Here is a 20,833-nt window from a genome sequence, read left to right on the forward strand (position 1 = left end):
GGCGGCGCACAGGGCCAACCACAGAGGCGGCGCACAGGGCCAACCACAGAGGCGGCGCACAGGGCCAACCACAGAGGCGGCGCACAGGGCCAACCACAGAGGCGGCGCACAGGGCCAACCACAGAGGCGGCGCACAGGGCCAACCACAGAGGCGGCGCACAGGGCCATCCACAGAGGCGGCGCACAGGGCCATCCACAGAGGCGGCGCACAGGGCCAACCACAGAGGCGGCGCACAGGGCCAACCACAGAGGCGGCGCACAGGGCCAACCACTGAGGCGGCGCACAGGGCCAACCACTGAGGCGGCGCACAGGGCCAACCACTGAGGCGGCACACAGGGCCAACCACTCAGTCACTGTGCTGCCCAATGTTAAGCCGCTTCAGTCCCAGATTCAAACTCTACATTTTTGGCTTTATGCTCAGAACAGGGGAACATTTCCTCTATTGTCATTGTCACCTAATCATTAATCCTAGAACGAAGGTTTGTTGCTCATTTCAATGGCTAAACCAGCCCCCTCCAATTCTGTTCAGCAGCTAAATGACAGAAAAGGGGGCTGGCATAGCAAGTGAAAAAAAACAGGCAGCCCCTTTCCCACTTGGCACTAACAGGTTTGGCAGGAATTGCTGAAAATATGGGCAAGCTTAAAAAAAATAATTCACCGTAACCAGACTACTATATGTAGGTCATTAGTGAAAGGAATCACTGCAATAGATAAGACCTTTGGAAAATGTACATCTAAAAATATTAAGAGATCAATACCATAATATATAGTTTTCACAAGTGGAGTCAACGAGATTGCGCTTAAGTGTTTTGTTTTTTACTTACAGGGTCCAAAGTCAAAAGGACATGACCACCTTTGGAGCTTTCTACTAATGTGTGGCACAGCAGTGAGGTACGCTTCTAATAGGAAACTGTCAGCAGCACATAACGCCCATCACAGAGCCAGTATGACCCCTATCAATGATGAAATTGTGGGCTCTTGTTGCGGTTTTTTAGGGATGAAGGCTTCAGGGAAGTACATGATTATGTGACCCATCTTGTGGACCTAGGCATAGGTGGCTACGACTTTCCAGAAGACATTTTAACACTTTGAGTAGTTGATCAGTTGGTGTGGTTGTATTCTCGGGGATCTGCTAAATCTCCTAATGTAAGGGCAGCGTCACACGGTACGATCTATTGTGCGATCACACGAGCGATCGCACCCGCCCCCGTCGTTTGTGCATCACGGGCAATTCGTTGCCCGAGGTGCACAAAGCCGTTTACACCCCATCACACGTACTTACCTCCCGGATGACGTCGCTGTGGGCAACGAACATACTCTTCCTGAAGGGGGAGGGACGATCGGCGTCACAGCGACGTCACACAGCGGCCAGCCAATAGAAGCGGAGGGGCGGAGATGAGCGAGATGTAACATCCCGCCCACCTACTTCCTTCCGCATTGCCAGCGGGACGCAGGTAAACGGTGTTCGTCGTTCCCAGGGTGTCACACAGAGCGGTGTGTGCAGCCTCGGGAACGATGAACAACCGGAGCACAGGAGTACCGACATTTTGAAAACGAACGACGTGTCGAGCAACGATAAGGTGAGTATTTTTGCTCGTTCACAGCCGTTCGGAGGGGTCACACGGTACGATATGTCATACGATGCCGGATGTGCGTCACTCATGACGTGACCCCGACGACATATCGCCCGATATATTGTACCGTGTGACGCCCGCATTAAAAGGGTTATTCCCGTCTCAACGATCCTTTCCCAATATGTAGTAGGTATAATAATATTAGAAAATATCTCCAATTAGAAATTTAGCATAGTTCTCCTCATGAAGCCATGTCTCTCACCTCATGTGCAGGGCATTACAGCTTAGGTAACTATGGCTACGGATGTAACCATGGATACCTAAACTGCAATGCCCTGCACATTAGGTAAGAGACATGGCTTCATCAAGAGAACTGAACTACATTTCTAACTGGAGGTATTTTCTAAAATTATTATTGTTACACCTACTACATATTGGGATGGAATCATGACTATTGGCATACCCCTTTAATAGAGACCCTAGTGGTGGGAAGTCCTTTAATTATACCACAAGACCATTTGATTTCTGCGTTATTTTTCAGTTCCTGTCTTAAGTCCAAACTAGTCCTTGTAAGTGACCACAATCAGCCTCGTCATCACAAAGCTTTCAATTACACTCCCACTGGGTGTATCCAAATCACTGTAAAACGTCCAAGTCTGTGAAGAGCCCAGACTCTGAGCATCCAAGCTAATTACACATGGCCTGTCACTTACTAAAAGGATCCGTTTGATTTATTGACTTATTAAAAGCTGTAAACTAAATCAGTGAAGCCGGACTAAAGCTCTGGATATATGGCAAATCTAGAAGTGGACTTAACAAGAGGGTAGAAGGGCGTGTGTGGGAAGGGATAGAGTTAACAGATTTGACAGGGTGTTGTGCATGTGTCCCATTCCTGTGCAGGCTTTCACCTTAAAAGGGACTATCAGCAGGTTTCTGCAATGTAACCTGAAGACAGCATGCTGCAAGAGTTAGAAACAGAATTCAGCCATGTGTCGCTTATCTCTCATTCTGTTTTTGTTTACCTGCAATGTTAGAGTACCGTCTCACTAAAAGACGTACCAGCGATTTCGACCACGATACGACCTGGTCAGGATCGCTGGTACGTCGCTAGAGGGTCGCTAGTGAGCTGTCAAACAGTCAGATCTTCCCAACGATGCAGCAACAATACGGCGGTCGCTGGGACCATGTCACACAGCACGATTCAAATCTTGATTAGTAACATAGGCGTGCATCTATATTGCCTTTTCCGCGCCCCCTCTGCTCCGATTGGTGATCGTAACTGCGTTGTGACTGGGCGGCCTTGCCTTTAGAGAAGGCAACATAATAGCGCTTCCATCCCTCTCCTTGTCCATCCTACAGTCCCGATGCAGAATGGACTGTATTACGATCTGCTGCTACACACGATCCGGGACAAGCAAATTCAGCCCTCTGAAATGTACTGCGATCTACAAGCCAGAACAGAGGATGGAAGCGGCCAATCCGAACGCAGTAGCGATCACCAATCGGAACAGAGAGGGCGGAGAAACAACGAAGATGCACGACTACGTGAGTTGCAAACGAGGTCGTTGGGTAAGGTGTCAAACACACCGATGCGTGCTGCCCGGCGGAAGCCCGACGACCAAAAGTGAACCAGAACAGAGTGTAACGAGCAGTGATCTCACAGCAGGGGCCAGGTCGCTGCTTAGTCTCACACACAGCGAGATCGCTAATGAGGTCACTGCTGCGTCACAAAACCTGCGACTCCGCAGCGATCTCACCATGTGAGAAGTACCCCTTAGTAGAAGCCTCTTATCTTTATCATTAGTGGGTCTCAGCAGCTAATGAGCTGTAGTCAGACTCCGTCCCCCTTCTGTGATTAGCAGCTTCTGTCTATGGAAATGTACACGGAAAGCCTGGTGTAGGCGGGGACAGCTCACAGAGCTCTGATACATACAAAATCTAAAATCTTTCACTGTGTTAGAACGGCTGCACCCACTAATCTAAGTGATACATTATTAAACTCAAGATCTCTTTGCCTACATCATGCTGCTCTTAGATGAGGCAGAAAAAATCTGCTAACAGATTCCTTTTAAAGGGACTGTCAACGCAGAATGACTGTTCAAACTAAGCACAGGAGCTTGGTGCATCAGGGCGGGGCCAAACATAAATGCACCTTCCCACCTGCTTGTTTTTCCTCTATCTCCTCCAGTCTCTGACTATGAAGCCAGAGCTGTCAATCAAAGAGGGGAGCCTGGAGAAAGGAGGGAAAACAAGCAGGTGGGAAGGTGCACTTATGTTTGGCCCCACCCTGATGCACCAAGTGCCAGTGCTTGGTTTGGTCATTCTGTGCTGACACATATTGGATAGTGAATATCCGGGATGCACAGAAAAACACAGAGGGTATATTCTGAACTGTTAAATGCGGATTTTCCACAATAGAATTGTACAGTAGCAGCATAGTGAAGGAGATTTTAACAAACCTTATATACACACACTCTGAAAACGGTTTGCAGTGTAAAGTAACAAGGGCATGTGACAGATCCACAGCAAGTCAATATATGTTGTGGAGTCTGTGCAAATGTCACCTTTATCAGCAAAGTCTGAGATCCGCGTACTCCTTCCCCCCACCTTCGTCAGAAGGATATTCGCAGGGGTGAATACGGCTGCAGACATCACTCTTTGGTAACTGGAGCCATACGTAGACACTAAAGCTGTGGGCGAAATCTGCCCGTATATTCTGGCTCGGAGTAGTCCCATCTTCCAATATAAAGCAAGTGATTGCACCATCAATTGTCTTGCGCATGTCTTCAGTTTACTACCATTTCTTTTCTCAAATTTATGGTAACTCAGATTAAAAGGTAAAAAAGTTACAAAACATAATGGACTAATACTGTGGTAGAAGACATTCGCAAATCATTTAAATTAATCTATCAGCACATTTCTGCTATGGAGTCAGAGAAGAGACCCTGATTCTAGGCATGTGTCACTTATTGGACTGCTTGGTGCAATATTGATAAAATCATTGTTTTATCTGCTGTAGATTTAACAATGCACAGAATGCTGACCTCTATAATCCCGCCCACACCCCTTATTGGCAGCTTACGGTCAACATTGCCAGAAAGCTGCCAATCAGCGGTGGAGGCGAGGTTACACAGATTAGCTGGAATGCCTGGCACTCAACATCAAGTCTTGCAGTGATAATCTCCTGCTGATAAAACACTGATTGTATACAGCAATTGGCATATTACTGTAATCAGGCACTCTGCTCTTACATTATGCTACTCAGATAGTAAATCGCAAAAAACTGCTGACAGATTCCCCTTAAATCATGAAAAAAAGTCAATATACATTAGTTCATACACATTTCAATTCTGACTAATGACCTTTGTGTCCTCTCAATAACGGTCCTTACAAATACATTCACTTTACTTAAACGTCAGACTTACATCAGATACCACAATAGAACGATCGCACTTACTCGGGAAATTCTAATGTATAAAAGGGAAAAAACAAAAAAATGTGTGCAAATGTAAAAGCTACATTTAATAAAAACAAAACAATATAATCCTGAAAATATATTACACGTAGTATTAAAATCTGGAATGGTTTAAATGGGTAAATTATTACACTCATAAGTGTAAAGACGTACAGCTCCTCTGTAGACACCGTCATTGTGCGTTTCTTGTGTAATCACCTGGTGTAATACGACTACCGAACTCAGATCTACCGCCAACTGAGTCTAATAAATACTACTGTTTACTGCTGCTCTATTTTGACATATTTCCCATATAAAAATATACCTTTTTTAATAAATAGTTTATACTTTTTTCATGAAAACATTTCTTAACTCTGGTATAAACTGCAGCAAACCACAGTGCATTGCGAAGAAACTTAGCAGACTGCTGCTTTTGGTTACTGTGAGGATGGAAATGAGAACAAATTTGTGGGGAAAAAAAAAACCAAAAACAAAAAAAGTGTTAAGAGTGAAATATGGGATAAGACTTAAAATGTGAAAATGATAGAAAGACAAGCAAATATTTAAGTCGGTCTCCGCCTGTAGACGTTCTACTTCAAGGTGTCTGCATATTTGTGAAGTCTTTTGCAGATGTACAATTATGGGGTTGACAAGTAATGCAATTTTCAGGTATGTGCCTGCAGCAAAATAGCGGGTCTCGCACATCCTATGTAGGTATGTCAAGGTGCGGACGGCCACAGAGATCAGATCATTTGTGGTGAGTACGGCCAAAGAGACCAGATCATCGGTAGAGAATACAGCCACAGAGACCAGATCATCCGCTGTGGGTACAGCCACAAAGATCAAACCATTTGCAGTGTGCATGGCCACAGAGATCAGATCATTCGTGGTGGGTATGGCCAAAAAGATCAGATCACTGCAATGGGTACAGCTACAGGGACCAGATAATCCGCTGTGGGTATGGCCGCAGAGATCAGATCACTACAGTGGGTACAGCCACCAAGATCAGATCACCGCAGAGGGTACAATCACAGAGATCAAACCATTTGCGGTGGGTACAGCCACAGAGGTCAAATCATCTGCGGTGAGCATGGCCACAGAGGTCAAAACATCTGCGGTGTGCTTTGCTACAAAGATCAGATCATTCGCGATGGGTACGACCAGAGAGATCAGATCATTCGGGCTGGGTACGGCTGGAGAGATCAGATCATTCGCAGTGGGTACGGCCACAGAGATTAGATCATTCGCAGTGGGTACGGCCACAGAGATTAGATCATTCGCAGTGGGTATGGCCACAGAGATTAGATCATTCGCAGTGGGTACGGCCACAGAGATTAGATCATTCGCAGTGGGTATGGCCACAGAGATTAGATCATTCGCAGTGGGTACGGCCACAGAGATTAGATCATTCGCAGTGGGTACGGCCACAGAGATTAGATCATTCGCAGTGGGTATGGCCACAGAGATTAGATCATTCGCAGTGGGTACGGCCACAGAGATTAGATCATTCGCAGTGGGTACGGCCACAGAGATCAGATCATTCGCAGTGGGTACGGCCACAGAGATCAGATCATTCGCGGTGTGCATGGCCACAGAGATCAGACCACTCGGGGTGGGTACGGCCACAGAGATCAGACCATTCGTGGTGGGTACGGCCACATTACTGGACAACCCTTTGAAGTGTTAACAACCCTCATGGCTAACTGGAAGCTGTCTACTTGCCCTGGAATAATCCCATTCATGTCTGCACAGGCGAGGAACAGATTTCCGCATGGTTTATTTTTCTATTTAGGTACAGATGGATGTACATGTATAGGATGCCTCCTTGTCAGCGGTCGCTCATGTAACCGGAAGCCATCAGTAACGCCAATCCACCTAGTTTAACGCTCAAGGGGCAGGTTTGGAATTCCCTAATCTTCCGTAAATACAACCCGACACAATAATATTAGAGATGATAAATTGTATAAAGAATGGAGAAAAAAAAAACAAATAAAAAGGACAACTGAATGGAGAAGGATCCCTGTGCAATAATATGCCAGTATACGGTAGGTATAAATGTATGTTATCATGAATATAAAAATGCACAATTCATTTCTTCAAATGTCAAGTGATGTGCAATGTTTTGCATAAAGGCGGCCGTATTGTATAGAGCACATGCACCAAGAGATTTAGGCAGGTAATTCATCCGGACGCTTCGTCTGAACATCCAAGCCCTTGCAAAGTCATTGCAGCAAGGGGAATATTTGAGAATCAGAATGTGGAGTCCTCATCTTCTTCGTGGCCTTTTGGGTTCTTGGCTGAGAAGATTTCATGTATTGATCTCATGTGTAACATATTTAGATCAGAAAGGAGAAGCTCTCCTAGTCATTAGTGGTATCGGGGCCTTGCACAGTGTATCCAGGTATATCACTGATATACGTCAATAGAGGACAGCAGAGGATTCAGTTTGTACTCCTCCATCCTTATTCGAGAGAGGCACCCGTTCTCCACATTTTTGTAGGATATCAGCATAGGCAGCTGGAACTGTAAATTCTGAAAAATACAAATCGTAATAATTAGTATTTATGCAATGGTTTACAATTCATAAGGAGATGGGATGAGGTATAGACAATGTTCTTTTGTTCCGGGTATTTGGGAGACAGCTGATGGGTGAGAACTCATCCCCCAGATCCACTGCTTATCACTAGATGGACAACGCTATAGTGGCATTTCCATACGGATGGCGGGATGGGGCGTGTGGTCAACTCACAAAAAACTCTTGTTCCTGGTGTAGTTTGTAAAAAACAAACAAACTAAAATTGTACTTTACTCAACCTCCCCAGGACCAGCACAGTCTCCACCACTGCTTCTAGTATCCTTTTTTTTGCAGTGCCGACATGCTGACTGCAAAACAGGAAGAGGCCAGCGGCTTAAGAAAATGGCAGAAGCCACTAGGCTCACCAATTTGCTGCAGCGCTCTCAACGGGATGCTAGTGCTGCAGACAATAAAACACACCAGGAGCAGCAGAGGAAACTTATTGGTGGACCTGGGAAGGGTGAGAAAAGAGCATTTTTTTTTTCTTAAACTACAGCAGGAAACCCTTTAGGCCCTGTGAGCACTAGAAAAAGGAAATCCGCATCCAAATCCGCATGCGGTATGTTGCGTTTTGCTGCGGATTTGTTGCGGAAATGTCGCAACCAGCGTCGTACTGGCTACTGGAGGAATCTCCAGTAATACCAGGCCTGGCAGTGGTTACCTGCACTGAACTTCAGAGCTCCTGAATGCAGCCTGGACTGAACTGCGAGCGTCGAGTGACTGATTCCCCGGCGATTGCCGTTTAGTTCAGGCCGGGCTAATCTCCGGAGCTCAGGTGACAGCTCCGGAGTGCAGCTCCGCCTCTCTACAGCTGTCACCTGAGCTCCGGAGATCAGCCCGGCCTGAACTAAACTGAAATCGCCGGGGAATCAATCACTTGGCGCTCGCAGTTTAGTTTACGCTGCACTCTGGAGCTCAGGTGACAGCTCTGGAGTTCAGTGCAGGTAACTGCGGAGAGGCCTGGTATTACTGGACATTCCTCCAGTAGCTAGTCCGCAGCTACCTGCGGAAAAGAATTGACATGCAATTGCTTTTGCTGCGGGAATCCCGCAGCAAAACATGCAGCTGTCAAAATCCGCCTAGTGTGCACAGCATTTTTTTTTTCCTATAGGATTTGCTGGTGAATCACTGCAGAGATGTTATGAACATTTTCTGCAGCGAAACATGCAGCAAAACTGCAGGAAATTCTGTTTAGTGCGCACAAGGTCTTAGAAAGGTTTCCATGAAGGACCCCAAACACATTGGATGGTAGGGAGTTGAACAGTCATTAGGCAGAGAGCCATCTGTCCTGATCTCCTATACACAGAAAGGCTCGCATGAGCCATCCTGGGGTCTCCGAGAGACGCCGATAGACTCCTCCATGCCAAACAAAAAGGATCATCTGCTGAAACTTATACAGGTTGGATCTGCCAGGGGAGACGGGGCGCCTCACACCGATATGGCCAGGTTCGGCCAACTTAAAGTTCCATACATACTAAACTAAAGTCAAAGAGGGGCAAAGCTTTCAGGCACGGAGAAAATGACTGGTATGTTCCCGACTATTGTGACTTGTTCTGTATGGTCTTTCCTACAGCGGATATCAATGGTGAATAAAGTGAAGTTTGGTTTACTATAGAATATATCCTACACATACTTTCTCTTTTAAAGGGACATGGACACAATAATGAATAGCACGACTGGCAGGTTACAAGGGTTATTTCCTTAGAAAATGGCAAATCAGGTATCAACATGTAAAAGGATCAAACCAAAATGTTGAAGGGAAACAGTCATCCGAAAATGAACATTTAATGACCGGTAAACACCGGATCCAGCAATCACAATAGGGATCTATGCCCCAGCTGAAGCTGCTCCCGCTCGCTGCATGACATTTACACATGCTCATTAGATATAGCGTGAAATTTGCACAATTTCCATTTTTTAGTTTGTGAAATGAAGAAAAAATAAAATAAAAAAAATAATAAAAACATCCCCCTCCAATACTGAATTTACAACAAAACCAGGATTTAAATAATTGGTCATATTCTGATGAGTGTTTCCCTTTAAGATTCTTAAAGAGACAGACACTAATTTGGGCGTCTAAAGCTACAATCACGTGCAATCAAGTCACAATATTTAGAAAATGAGCAGTAAACTTCATAATCTGTTCAGGAAGGCACAGTTCTGTGGGTTAAAAGGGAATCTGTCAGCAGAATCAGCCCATTTAGGACTTCGACATGGGCATGTAGGTCATAGGAAGCTGAATAAAATGATACCTTGATATCTGCGATCGATGTCTTATTCCAGAGAAATCCACATTTTTTTTAATATGTAAATGAGTTGATAAGATCTTCTGGATGGTTATTGATCTCCCTGAGAATCGGCCTGCAGAGCTTATTTTATAAATGAAAGGGGACCAGTGTGAGACATGTAATGACTGACAATCTGCTCTCATAATGACACACCGCTCTGCACTGAGATCAAAACACAGTAGAGCTGAAGTTGTCATTATAAACACATTTGCACCTGCAGTCTCCTCATTGCTTGAGCTTCCATCTCACTGACAGCCATTGTGGGGGGAGGGCAGTAAAACAGAGATGACAGCGCTGTGAGAAGACATCAAATGTGCTTGTTGTGTTTGTAATGAGACAAGGGTCAACTCTGCTGTACTGTGTTGGTTATAATCAGGCACTATAAGAGCACAAGTCCCGCTGCAAATGTTTGTAATGAGATAAAGTTCACTCCTGCAATACTCTTAGCTCTGATCCCACTGTAGAGCTGTGTGTGAGTATAACTGTCAGTCATTACATGTCTCTCACTGGTAACAACTCCTTTCATTGCTAAGCAGCTCTGGAGGAAGATTCCCGGGGAGATCTATGTCCGGGCAATAGATCTTAGCAGCTCATTTACCTAAAAGAAAAATGTGGATATCTCTGGCATAAAATATCGGATCAGTTATCAAGGTATCATTTTGTTCAGCTTCCTATGGCCTACATGCCCATATAGACTGAGGGTTGATCCTACTGAGTGATCCCCAAGTGAAACATGTCTCAGTCTTTGGTATACAGTGCGATGATTATTGTAAACTGCTCTTTTAAGATGTCTCAATTGCGATGCGTGCACACGGTTTGGAGGACAGTCCATCTGTAGCTTCATCTGCTTAGGCGAGTGCTAGCTATATAGATGCTTCCATGAAATACTAAAATATAAAGTAACAATCGCCTCTATACAAACTGATGCAGCAGAGATTTAGCCGTTTAAAACCATGCACACGTAGGCAGTCTTATTTTTATCACTGAACTGCAACTAAAACATAAAAAAAGCAATATTGCAGATCATCAAACAACTGTTAGTGTCTACATCTTGTATACAGACAGATGTGTCCTCATAGTTAGAATACAAACAAGCCTTGTTTCTTTCATCCATCTCCTCTTCTTGCTAACCCACTGCCCATATGAATTATATTGGGCGTTCTCATTGTGGGACGCACCTTTATAGGCCTCGGTGTTTGGTTTGCTTTTATATTTGGTTATGTTTCTTTTATTGCTCTTACTCATAGCTTTGACCTTTCTACAACGAGAAAGTTTGTGGTGTTGTTCTTTTTTACTATCCTAGTCTACACTACGTTGATGTTGACTCTTACAATAATAGACTAGAATTTTTTTTTTTTAAAGGGGTTTTTCCACGAAAGACGTTTATCACTTCACTACAGGAAAGGTGATAAATGTTTGATCCCCGGCGGTTCCACCATTTGGCAAGTATTCGGCCCGCACGTTCAGTCTTCATGGCGTCTCTCATATGACTTGTGTCATGCTTTTTCCCCAGTTTCCCCCTCTGCAGTCACCATTACTAATTTTCACTATAAGTAGAAGCTGATGGCTCGTGTTATTCTTTTTCTGTTTAGCACTTGCTCAAAACCACAAACACCACCACTGAAGGCATCATAAATAGAGTTGAGCGGACTGTGAATAATCCGGAGCGAGAGAGAGCGCGCGCGAGAGAGAGCGCGCGAGAGAGCGCGAAAAAAAAACTGATCCGGATCGTGCACCCGGAATCCCGCGTCCGGGTCGGACTCGGATCTGGCGATCAAACCGCGTGGATCCGGATTTTGCCTATCAGGGTCCGCTCAATACTAATCATAAAGCATTTCTGAGCTGTGTGGCTGTGAATCCAGCAATGTCCTGTAATTAGTAAGCTAGATAACTTACTTTGATATTTCCATTAGCCCGGTTGCTGTATAGACTAATATACAGGACTAGAAGCATGGTGGCCAGAACTCACAATGATTTGCTAGTGAAAGATCTAGACTCCTGGGCTAATATGACTATATTAATAGGTTATGTCACAAACCACCGGGGGGGTCACTCAGAAATCCCCCGCGCTGGCTACCAGTACGTCACAATCGGGGTGTAACAAGTGGGGGGTCACCCCTCCTTTATACCTCCCGACCGACAGACAGAGCACGTGATGCGCTCTCTAGCGCCCCTCTTATAGTCAGGCCAATTATGGAATTGCCCGACGATAAGCAAGGAGGCCGCTATACTACTTATGCCGATTATTGAAGGGTCCCCGGTGAGAGTAGGGTATATATTCCCCCGACCTCCGCGGGCGGAATATATAAAATCTCCCCGAATCTCACTGGCCTCCCCACAATAATCCTTGGCACAAACTCGCTGCCACCAACCGCTTCACGGTAACTATTAGCCGAACACACAGACGTGGGATTCAAGATCGAGATAACAGAACAGCCCAAGATTAATTATATAATTTAATCAGCCTAAAGCACACTAGAACTACATTATATACAATAGGGAATCTACAGAATATACAGTTATGTCAGAGTACAGTTACAGATAAAGCATGGTTTACAACAGGTATGCAATTCAATCAGTTACCTTGTGCGTCTGGCCACAGGGGGGCGCTGTAGACCAGGTTTCTAGGAACTCCCGCAGATGTTTCCTGCACGTGACCCCCAGCGAAAGAACCCTGGAAAATGGCCGAAGTAGGGTTATCAACCTGGGCAAGTCCAGGTCCCCTCCTACCTTCGTGACCTCACAGGGAGCACTGCTCCACCCCTGGCTTGAGTTATGGACAATATCCCAACATGGAATATGGGCCATAACTTTGCCTGGGAGCGTCGTAGGCGGACGCCAATGCTCTCATTGTGACAGTTATGAATTTAGCTACAGAACGAGGGGACTCATGACCTGTCTGCCAGTTCCCCATTGGCTGATATCACGCCTGGGGCATTTCCCAATGTCCTGCTCCCATAAAAAGGGTGTGCCGGCATCGTCCGCATGCAGAGACACCATTTTTATGGTTGCCATATTTATCGGAAATATGGCTTGCGAGATATGAACCATTTTTTACTGGAGTCGTTCTGTCTGGCTATTTCCATGCCTTGCTAACTAGCTAGCAGCTCCCACTACAGGGTGACGGCAGGGAGTCATCCTGTGTCCATTGTTCCCACACCACCTCATCTCCATATCACAGGACATGGCCATGGAGGTGTAAGTGGAACACTGAGAACAAGAAGGGAGGGGGCACTGCCAGGGAGTGATGAGGGATTATGACTGGAGTCATAATTCATCTTCATATCCCGGGATTTGCCTCACACCTCCCCCCTTTTGAGGGCGCTAGGGGGCAGCACACTCCGGTGTTCCCCCGTGCGCCCGTCCGCGACCTCTCCTTGTCGGGACAGCCCGTCTGCGTTACCGTGGTCACGGCCCCTTTTGTGGCGAATGGTGAAGTTGTATTGCTGGAGCGCAAGGCTCCATCGCAACAATCGCCCATTCGTCCCAGAGACGGTGTGCAACCAGCTGAGGGGATTGTGGTCCGTCTCCACGATGAAGTGGCGCCCGTATAGATAGGGTTGCAGACGCTGCAGGGCCCACACTATGGCCAGGCACTCCTTCTCCATCGTGGAATAGGCAACTTCCCTTGGTAACAGCTTCCTGCTCAGGTACAAGACTGGGTGCTCTTGGCTCGCAGAGTCCACCTGGCTGAGCACCGCACCGAGGCCGAAGTCACTGGCGTCGGTCTGTACTACAAACGGCCGCGTGAAGTCGGCTGCCTGTAGCACGGGCGGGCTGGACAGGGCGTCCTTTAGGGCCCGGAAGGCTGTCTCGCAGTCCATTGTCCAATCGACTGCAGAGGGCAGCTTCTTCTTGGTGAGGTCCGTCAAGGGCTTTGCCAGGCTACTATAGCATGGAACAAACCTCCTATAGTACCCAGCGGTCCCCAAGAAGGACATCACCTGCTTCTTGGTCCTGGGGGTGGGCCAGGATGCGATGGCTTCCACTTTCTCAGGCTCGGGCTTCAGTGTTCTCCCGCCTACCCGGTGACCGAGGTACTGGACCTCGCTCATGGCCAGCTGACACTTTCCCGGCTTGATGGTCAAACCTGCCCGGTGGATCCGCCTGAGCACCTGTGCTAGATGCTCTAGGTGGTCCTCCCAGGTGGGACTGAAGACGGCAATGTCATCCAGGTACGCGGCCGCGTACCCTTCAAGTCCCTTGAGCAGGGTGTTGACCATCCGCTGGAAAGTGGCAGGGGCATTCCTCATCCCGAATGGCATCACCGTGGACTCGTACAGTCCAAATGGGGTAATAAAGGCAGAGCGTTCCCTGGCCTTGCGAGTCAGGGGGATCTGCCAATATCCCCGGCTCAGATCCATGATGGTCAGGTACTGAGCCCCGGCCAACTGATCGAGCAGGTCATCGATGCGTGGCATTGGGTACGCATCGGCGACCGTGACCGCATTGAGCCCCCTGTAGTCCACGCAGAACCGAGTGGTTCGGTCCTTCTTAGGGACGAGGACTACAGGCGAGGCCCAAGCGCTGTTGGATGCCTGGATCACCCCCAGCTTCAGCATCTCGTCAATCTCCTGGCGCATGTGTTGCTGCACCTCCAGGGAGACCCGATATGCTGAACGCCGGATCGGGGGATGATCCCCAGTGTCCACGTGATGGACAGCCAAGTCAGTCCTTCCGGGCTGGTTGGTAAACAACCCCCGGAAGGGGTGTAGGGTGGCCCACAGCTGGGACCGTTGGTCCTCCAAGAGCTGGTGGCCAACCTCCACATCCTCAATGGATCCGCCTGCCCTAACCTGGGCTAGCATATCCAAGAGGGTTTCCGCTTCTCCCTCCTCGGGCAGGTTGCACACGGGGAGCGCACATGCCTCCCGCTCATGATGTGCCTTCATCATGTTCACATGGAAGGGCTTCCGCCTTCCACGGGCAGGGTCCAGGGTGACCAGGTACGTCACAGGGTTGAGCTGCTGGTACACGAGGTATGGGCCTTCCCAGGCTGCCTGAAGCTTGTCCTGTGGTACGGGGACCAGTACCCACACCTCTTGACCCACTTGGTAGGTCCTCTCACAAGCGTTCTGGTCGTACCAACGCTTCTGATCGGCCTGGGCTTGAGCCATATTGTCGTGTACCAGTTGCGTCAAGGCCTGCATTTTGTCCCGGAAGCGCATGACATACTCGATAACCGACACTCCAGGGGTGGCCAAATCCCCTTCCCAAGCCTCTTTCACCAGAGCCAGGGGGCCCCGCACACGTCGCCCGTACAGGAGCTCAAACGGTGAGAATCCTGTTGAGGCCTGTGGAACCTCCCGGTAAGCAAATAACAGGTGTGGGAGATACCGCTCCCAGTCACGCCCATGGGAGTCGACCAACATCTTAAGCATCTGCTTTAAGGTGCCATTGAACCGCTCGCACAGGCCATTAGTCTGTGGATGGTACGGGCTGGCCACCAGATGTCGCACCTGGACTTGCTTACAGAGGGCCTCCATCAGCTGGGACATGAATTGGGTCCCCCGGTCAGTGAGCATTTCCTGGGGAAAACCCACTCGGGAGAAAATCTCCAGCAATGCGGTGGCCACCTTGTCAGCCCGAATGGACGACAAGGCCACTGCTTCTGGGTATCGGGTGGCATAGTCCACTACCGTCAGTATGAAGCGTTTCCCGGAGCTGCTGGGGATGGCCAGCGGGCCGACCAGATCCACAGCCACCCTCCTGAAAGGCTCATCGATGATTGGCAGAGATACTAGTGGGGCTTTGGGGCGTGGCCCCGCCTTCCCCACTCTCTGACAGGTTTCACACGAACGGCAGTAGGCAGCCACATCGGCCCCCATTTTTGGCCAGTAGAAATGCTGGTTTAACCTGGCCTTGGTCTTAGCGATCCCTAGGTGTCCGGCCATCGGAATCTCATGTGCGATCCGCAACAACTCCGTCCGGAACGGATAGGGTACCACCAACTGTCGGTCCCTGGGCCACGCCTCCGGTGAACCCTGCTGGACCGTGGCCCGGTACAGCCGTCCTTGGTCCCAGACCACTCGCTCCGGGTCCGAGTCCGAGGGAGGCTGGGCCGCCTGCTCCTTAAGAGCTTTCAGGCTGTCGTCAGCTTCTAACGCTGCCTGAAACCCCTGACTAGATGTGGCCAGAATCGACGAGACTGTCACATCTTCGGTCAGTACCCCGGGACCTGTGTCCTGGCCTCCACCTGACTCGGCTGCCACTTGGTCAGAAGGGGAAGAGCTATCGGACCTCCGGGAGGCCCCTTGGCTTCCAGCACTCCCACTGCGGGTGACAGCGGCCACAGCCGCTGCGACCGTGGGTCGTGCCTGCTCCTCCTCCGTTCCTGACCAAGTCGCCGGTTCAGGCAGACCTACCTGGCTTCCTGACACCCCGGTTGTGGGGGAACCATGCACCGAGATCTTACCTGGGAGCACTTCCGCTCCTGGACCGGCCCCAATCTCACCTGCCTGTTCCCCCCCTGCAGCAACAGAACCCCGCTGTGAAATCTCTGGGGACCCCACATTTGCTGTGGTAGCCCCCACCCCACACACTGGTCCTCCCCCTGCAGCACCCTGCTCTCTGCTTATCCCTGCAGAGGGCAACAGATCCCAGCTCACAGGCTGGTTACTTGTAGAGGCATTGTCACACCTTTCTCTGACCCCCTCCCCTCCTGTCACAGCTGCAGCTGCGTGTGTGTCTATGGTGTCTGTGCAAGCAGAAATATCAGAGTTCACTCCCTCCTCCCTTACATCATTCATAGATAACACATTAACATTGTCAGGAGTCATGTCAGTACTGGCTGAAGGTTCAGCCCTTGGTTGGGGCCCGAACTGGGAGGTTATCTGCCCCAAATCTGTCCCAAGTAGCACGTTTGCAGGGATCCGATCAGTTACCCCCACCTCCCTCACCCCTCGCCCTGCGCCCCAGTCCACATAAATGTCAGCAACAGGCAGCGCCGGGTCAGTGCCTCCAATCCCGGAGACAGCGAGGGTTTTTCCAGGGATCAAGTCTTGGGGGGACACCATCTCAGGCCGCACCAGAGTCACCTCCGAGGCGCTGTCTCGCAGTCCTATGGTCACAGACCGGCCGACGGTGACAGGTTGGAAGCTGTCCAGGGACCTACCACCACCCCCACCCACACAATACACCTTGGGCGGCCCTTGGGACGGGGACGGAGCCGGGGCCTTGGGACGCTGAGGGCACATGGCCTTGAAGTGTCCAGGTAGGTTGCACTGGTGGCACCGTCTTGGTTCCGCCACGGGCCTGGAGAGGGGAGTTGAGGGGGACACCCCCTGCAGTCTAGGGGCAGGTGGGGCAGTCGCAGAATTCATCTTACCCCCTCTCCAGGTGCTGCTGGTGGCCGCTCTCCTGGCCTCAGGGGCCCGGTTGTTGGTGTAGTCATCGGCAAGGGCAGCTGTAGCCGTGGACCCCTTTGGCTTCTGGTCTCGGATGAACTGGCGGAGATCCTCAGGGCAGTTCCACAAGAGTTGCTCCGTGATGAACAAGTCCAGGATCTCCGGTCCGGTGGAAAGCTGCAGGCCTTGGGTCCAGTGGTCGGCAGCTCGGGCAAGTGCCCGCCGGTGGTCAGCCCAGGAGTCCTTTGGTCCCTTCTGTAGGCTCCGGAACTTCTTGCGGTAGGACTCTGGAGTGAGGTTGTACTGTTGGATCAGGGCCCGCTTGATGGTGTCGTAGCCCTGATCTGCCTCAGCAGGCAAGTCCCCAAGGATATCCAGGGCCTTACCCCTTAAACGGGGGGTCAGGTATTTGGCCCACTGGTCCTTGTCCAGATGGTGCTGCAGGCAAGTCCGTTCAAAAGCAGTCAAGAAAGAGTCCAAGTCTCCATCCTTCTCCAGCACTGGGAAGTCCTCAACACGGACCTTTGGAAGTTTGGTGTCTCGAAGGTCACGTGTGGCTGATGAGGGCCGGAGCTGAGCTAGCTGCAGCTGGTAGTCACGGTCTGCCTGTCGCTCTCGCTCTTCACGCGCTGCCTGCCGCTCTCGCTCCGCAGCCTCACGCTCTGCGTGCCGCTCCGCAGCCTCAGCGTCACGCGCTGCCTGCCGCTCTGCCCTGCGCTCTGCCAGGAGTTCCTTGTAGCCCTTCTGGTCTCCAGCCTGGAGAAGGGCCATAGCCATTTGAAGAAGGCTATCCGAGCCTCCCAGGCTCGGTGGAATGGCACGTGGTGATCTGCGGCACGCTGCAGAGCTAGGCGATTCACTGTCCCTTTCAGAGCGGAGGGCTGGCATCTGGCTCGTTGAGGAACCTTGGGTGAGCTCCTCCTCATCTTGTCCAGCAGTGCCAGGTTGCGCAATGTCCTCGGCAGAACGGTTTTCTGGCGTCGAGCTCCTGGAGGACTCGTGGGCAACCTCCTCATTGCTGTCCACAGCACCGTCCTCCCTCTCTTCGGCTCCTGCCTTAGCATTGGCCAGTTGCATAGCTCTGCTCCTGGTGCCATCAGCCATTCTTGCAGACTTTTGGTCACTGACACAGAACTGACACCTGATGCCTCCACACACCTTACAGTATCTGCACTCTGACACTCTAGTGTTGAGCTAGTCTGAAGACCCCAGCAGCCACAGCTGCTGCAGGCAGTCTTTAGTGTCTGGGAGTATGGGTCTCACACTCACACACACTATTATCTCGATCCCACCGCTATGCCACCAATATGTCACAAACCACCGGGGGGGTCACTCAGAAATCCCCCGCGCTGGCTACCAGTACGTCACAATCGGGGTGTAACAAGTGGGGGGTCACCCCTCCTTTATACCTCCCGACCGACAGACAGAGCACGTGATGCGCTCTCTAGCGCCCCTCTTATAGTCAGGCCAATTATGGAATTGCCCGACGATAAGCAAGGAGGCCGCTATACTACTTATGCCGATTATTGAAGGGTCCCCGGTGAGAGTAGGGTATATATTCCCCCGACCTCCGCGGGCGGAATATATAAAATCTCCCCGAATCTCACTGGCCTCCCCACAATAATCCTTGGCACAAACTCGCTGCCACCAACCGCTTCACGGTAACTATTAGCCGAACACACAGACGTGGGATTCAAGATCGAGATAACAGAACAGCCCAAGATTAATTATATAATTTAATCAGCCTAAAGCACACTAGAACTACAATATATACAATAGGGAATCTACAGAATATACAGTTATGTCAGAGTACAGTTACAGATAAAGCATGGTTTACAACAGGTATGCAATTCAATCAGTTACCTTGTGCGTCTGGCCACAGGGGGGCGCTGTAGACCAGGTTTCTAGGAACTCCCGCAGATGTTTCCTGCACGTGACCCCCAGCGAAAGAACCCTGGAAAATGGCCGAAGTAGGGTTATCAACCTGGGCAAGTCCAGGTCCCCTCCTACCTTCGTGACCTCACAGGGAGCACTGCTCCACCCCTGGCTTGAGTTATGGACAATATCCCAACATGGAATATGGGCCATAACTTTGCCTGGGAGCGTCGTAGGCGGACGCCAATGCTCTCATTGTGACAGTTATGAATTTAGCTACAGAACGAGGGGACTCATGACCTGTCTGCCAGTTCCCCATTGGCTGATATCACGCCTGGGGCATTTCCCAATGTCCTGCTCCCATAAAAAGGGTGTGCCGGCATCGTCCGCATGCAGAGACACCATTTTTATGGTTGCCATATTTATCGGAAATATGGCTTGCGAGATATGAACCATTTTTTACTGGAGTCGTTCTGTCTGGCTATTTCCATGCCTTGCTAACTAGCTAGCAGCTCCCACTACAGGGTGACGGCAGGGAGTCATCCTGTGTCCATTGTTCCCACACCACCTCATCTCCATATCACAGGACATGGCCATGGAGGTGTAAGTGGAACACTGAGAACAAGAAGGGAGGGGGCACTGCCAGGGAGTGATGAGGGATTATTACTGGAGTCATAATTCATCTTCATATCCCGGGATTTGCCTCACAGTTATCTATTTTATTATTTTAGTCTTGGGAATCTGTTACCACTTTGACCTGTTTAAACTATTAATATGGGCATTCGGGTAATAAGAGTGATAAATAAAACCCCATACCGGCATGTCTCATGGCTGATGCCTTCTTGTTGAAAAATCATCTTAGTTCTTCCATGTAAAGGGTTGGATGCTGCCCGGAAGATCGCGCTGCCTCCTTGCTTCATTAGAATTAGTTTTGCCTGCCATCAGTGTCACAGTATCCCTATGACTCTAGTTCTTGTCCTTAAATCCCGCACCTGAGAACTTTCATTTCCAATGTTGAACTGTAGTGTTCTGCCCTCCTATGTGGCAGAGGATTAATGTTTCTTTTGCGCAAGCGCCATATCACTGGAGTGGAAGTAGCAGTCACTCTCCGGCGCCTGTGCAAAAGAAACATGAAGCCAATGCCCATAGGAGGGCAGGACACTACAGTTGCAAGTCAGGAAATGAAATGCGCAGGCATCGTATGACTGGAGAGGAAGTAGCAGTGATTCTCCAGCGCCATTTCCCATAGGAGGACAGAACACTACAGTTGCAAGTCAGAAAATGAAATGCGCAGGCATCGTATGACTGGAGAGGAAGTAGCAGTGATTCTCCGGCGCCATTTCCCATAGGAGGACAGAACACTACAGTTGCAAGTCAGGAACTGAAATGCGCAGGCACTGTATGACTGGAGAGAATGTAGCAGTGACTCTCCGGTGCCTGCACAGAAGAAACATAAAGCCATTTCCCATAGGAAGCCAGAACACTACAGTGGAACTTCAGAAGCTCAAGTATGCATGCGCAGAATTTCAGGACAAGAACTAGACATCACACGGATACTGTGAGGCTGGTGGAAGGCGAAACCAATGCTAATGAAGCAAGGAGGCAGCGCTATCTTCTGAGCAACATCCGCCCCGTAGCCTAGAAGAATTAAAATTTACATAAAGCGATTAAAGATGTTTTCTACAAAAAGGCATCTGATAAGAGGCATACAGGTCTGATT

The 20,833-nt window shown here is 49.5% G+C and overlaps 1 protein-coding gene across 1 annotated transcript in view; it reads right to left on the minus strand.

The window, feature by feature from the left end:
* Nucleotides 1–1,952: 1,952 nt before the first annotated feature.
* Nucleotides 1,953–20,833, minus strand: part of LOC142251825 (phospholipid-transporting ATPase IG-like) — a 223,007-nt gene continuing 204,126 nt past the window's right edge. The window contains exon 29 of the mRNA XM_075324873.1: nt 1,953–7,561. Within this exon, the coding sequence (XP_075180988.1) occupies nt 7,436–7,561 (126 nt within the window). The 3' untranslated portion in view covers nt 1,953–7,435. The remainder of the gene's footprint in view (nt 7,562–20,833) is intronic.

The sequence above is a fragment of the Anomaloglossus baeobatrachus genome, chromosome 9 (genome assembly GCF_048569485.1).
Source record: "Anomaloglossus baeobatrachus isolate aAnoBae1 chromosome 9, aAnoBae1.hap1, whole genome shotgun sequence".
Classification (NCBI taxonomy): Eukaryota; Metazoa; Chordata; class Amphibia; order Anura; family Aromobatidae; genus Anomaloglossus; species Anomaloglossus baeobatrachus.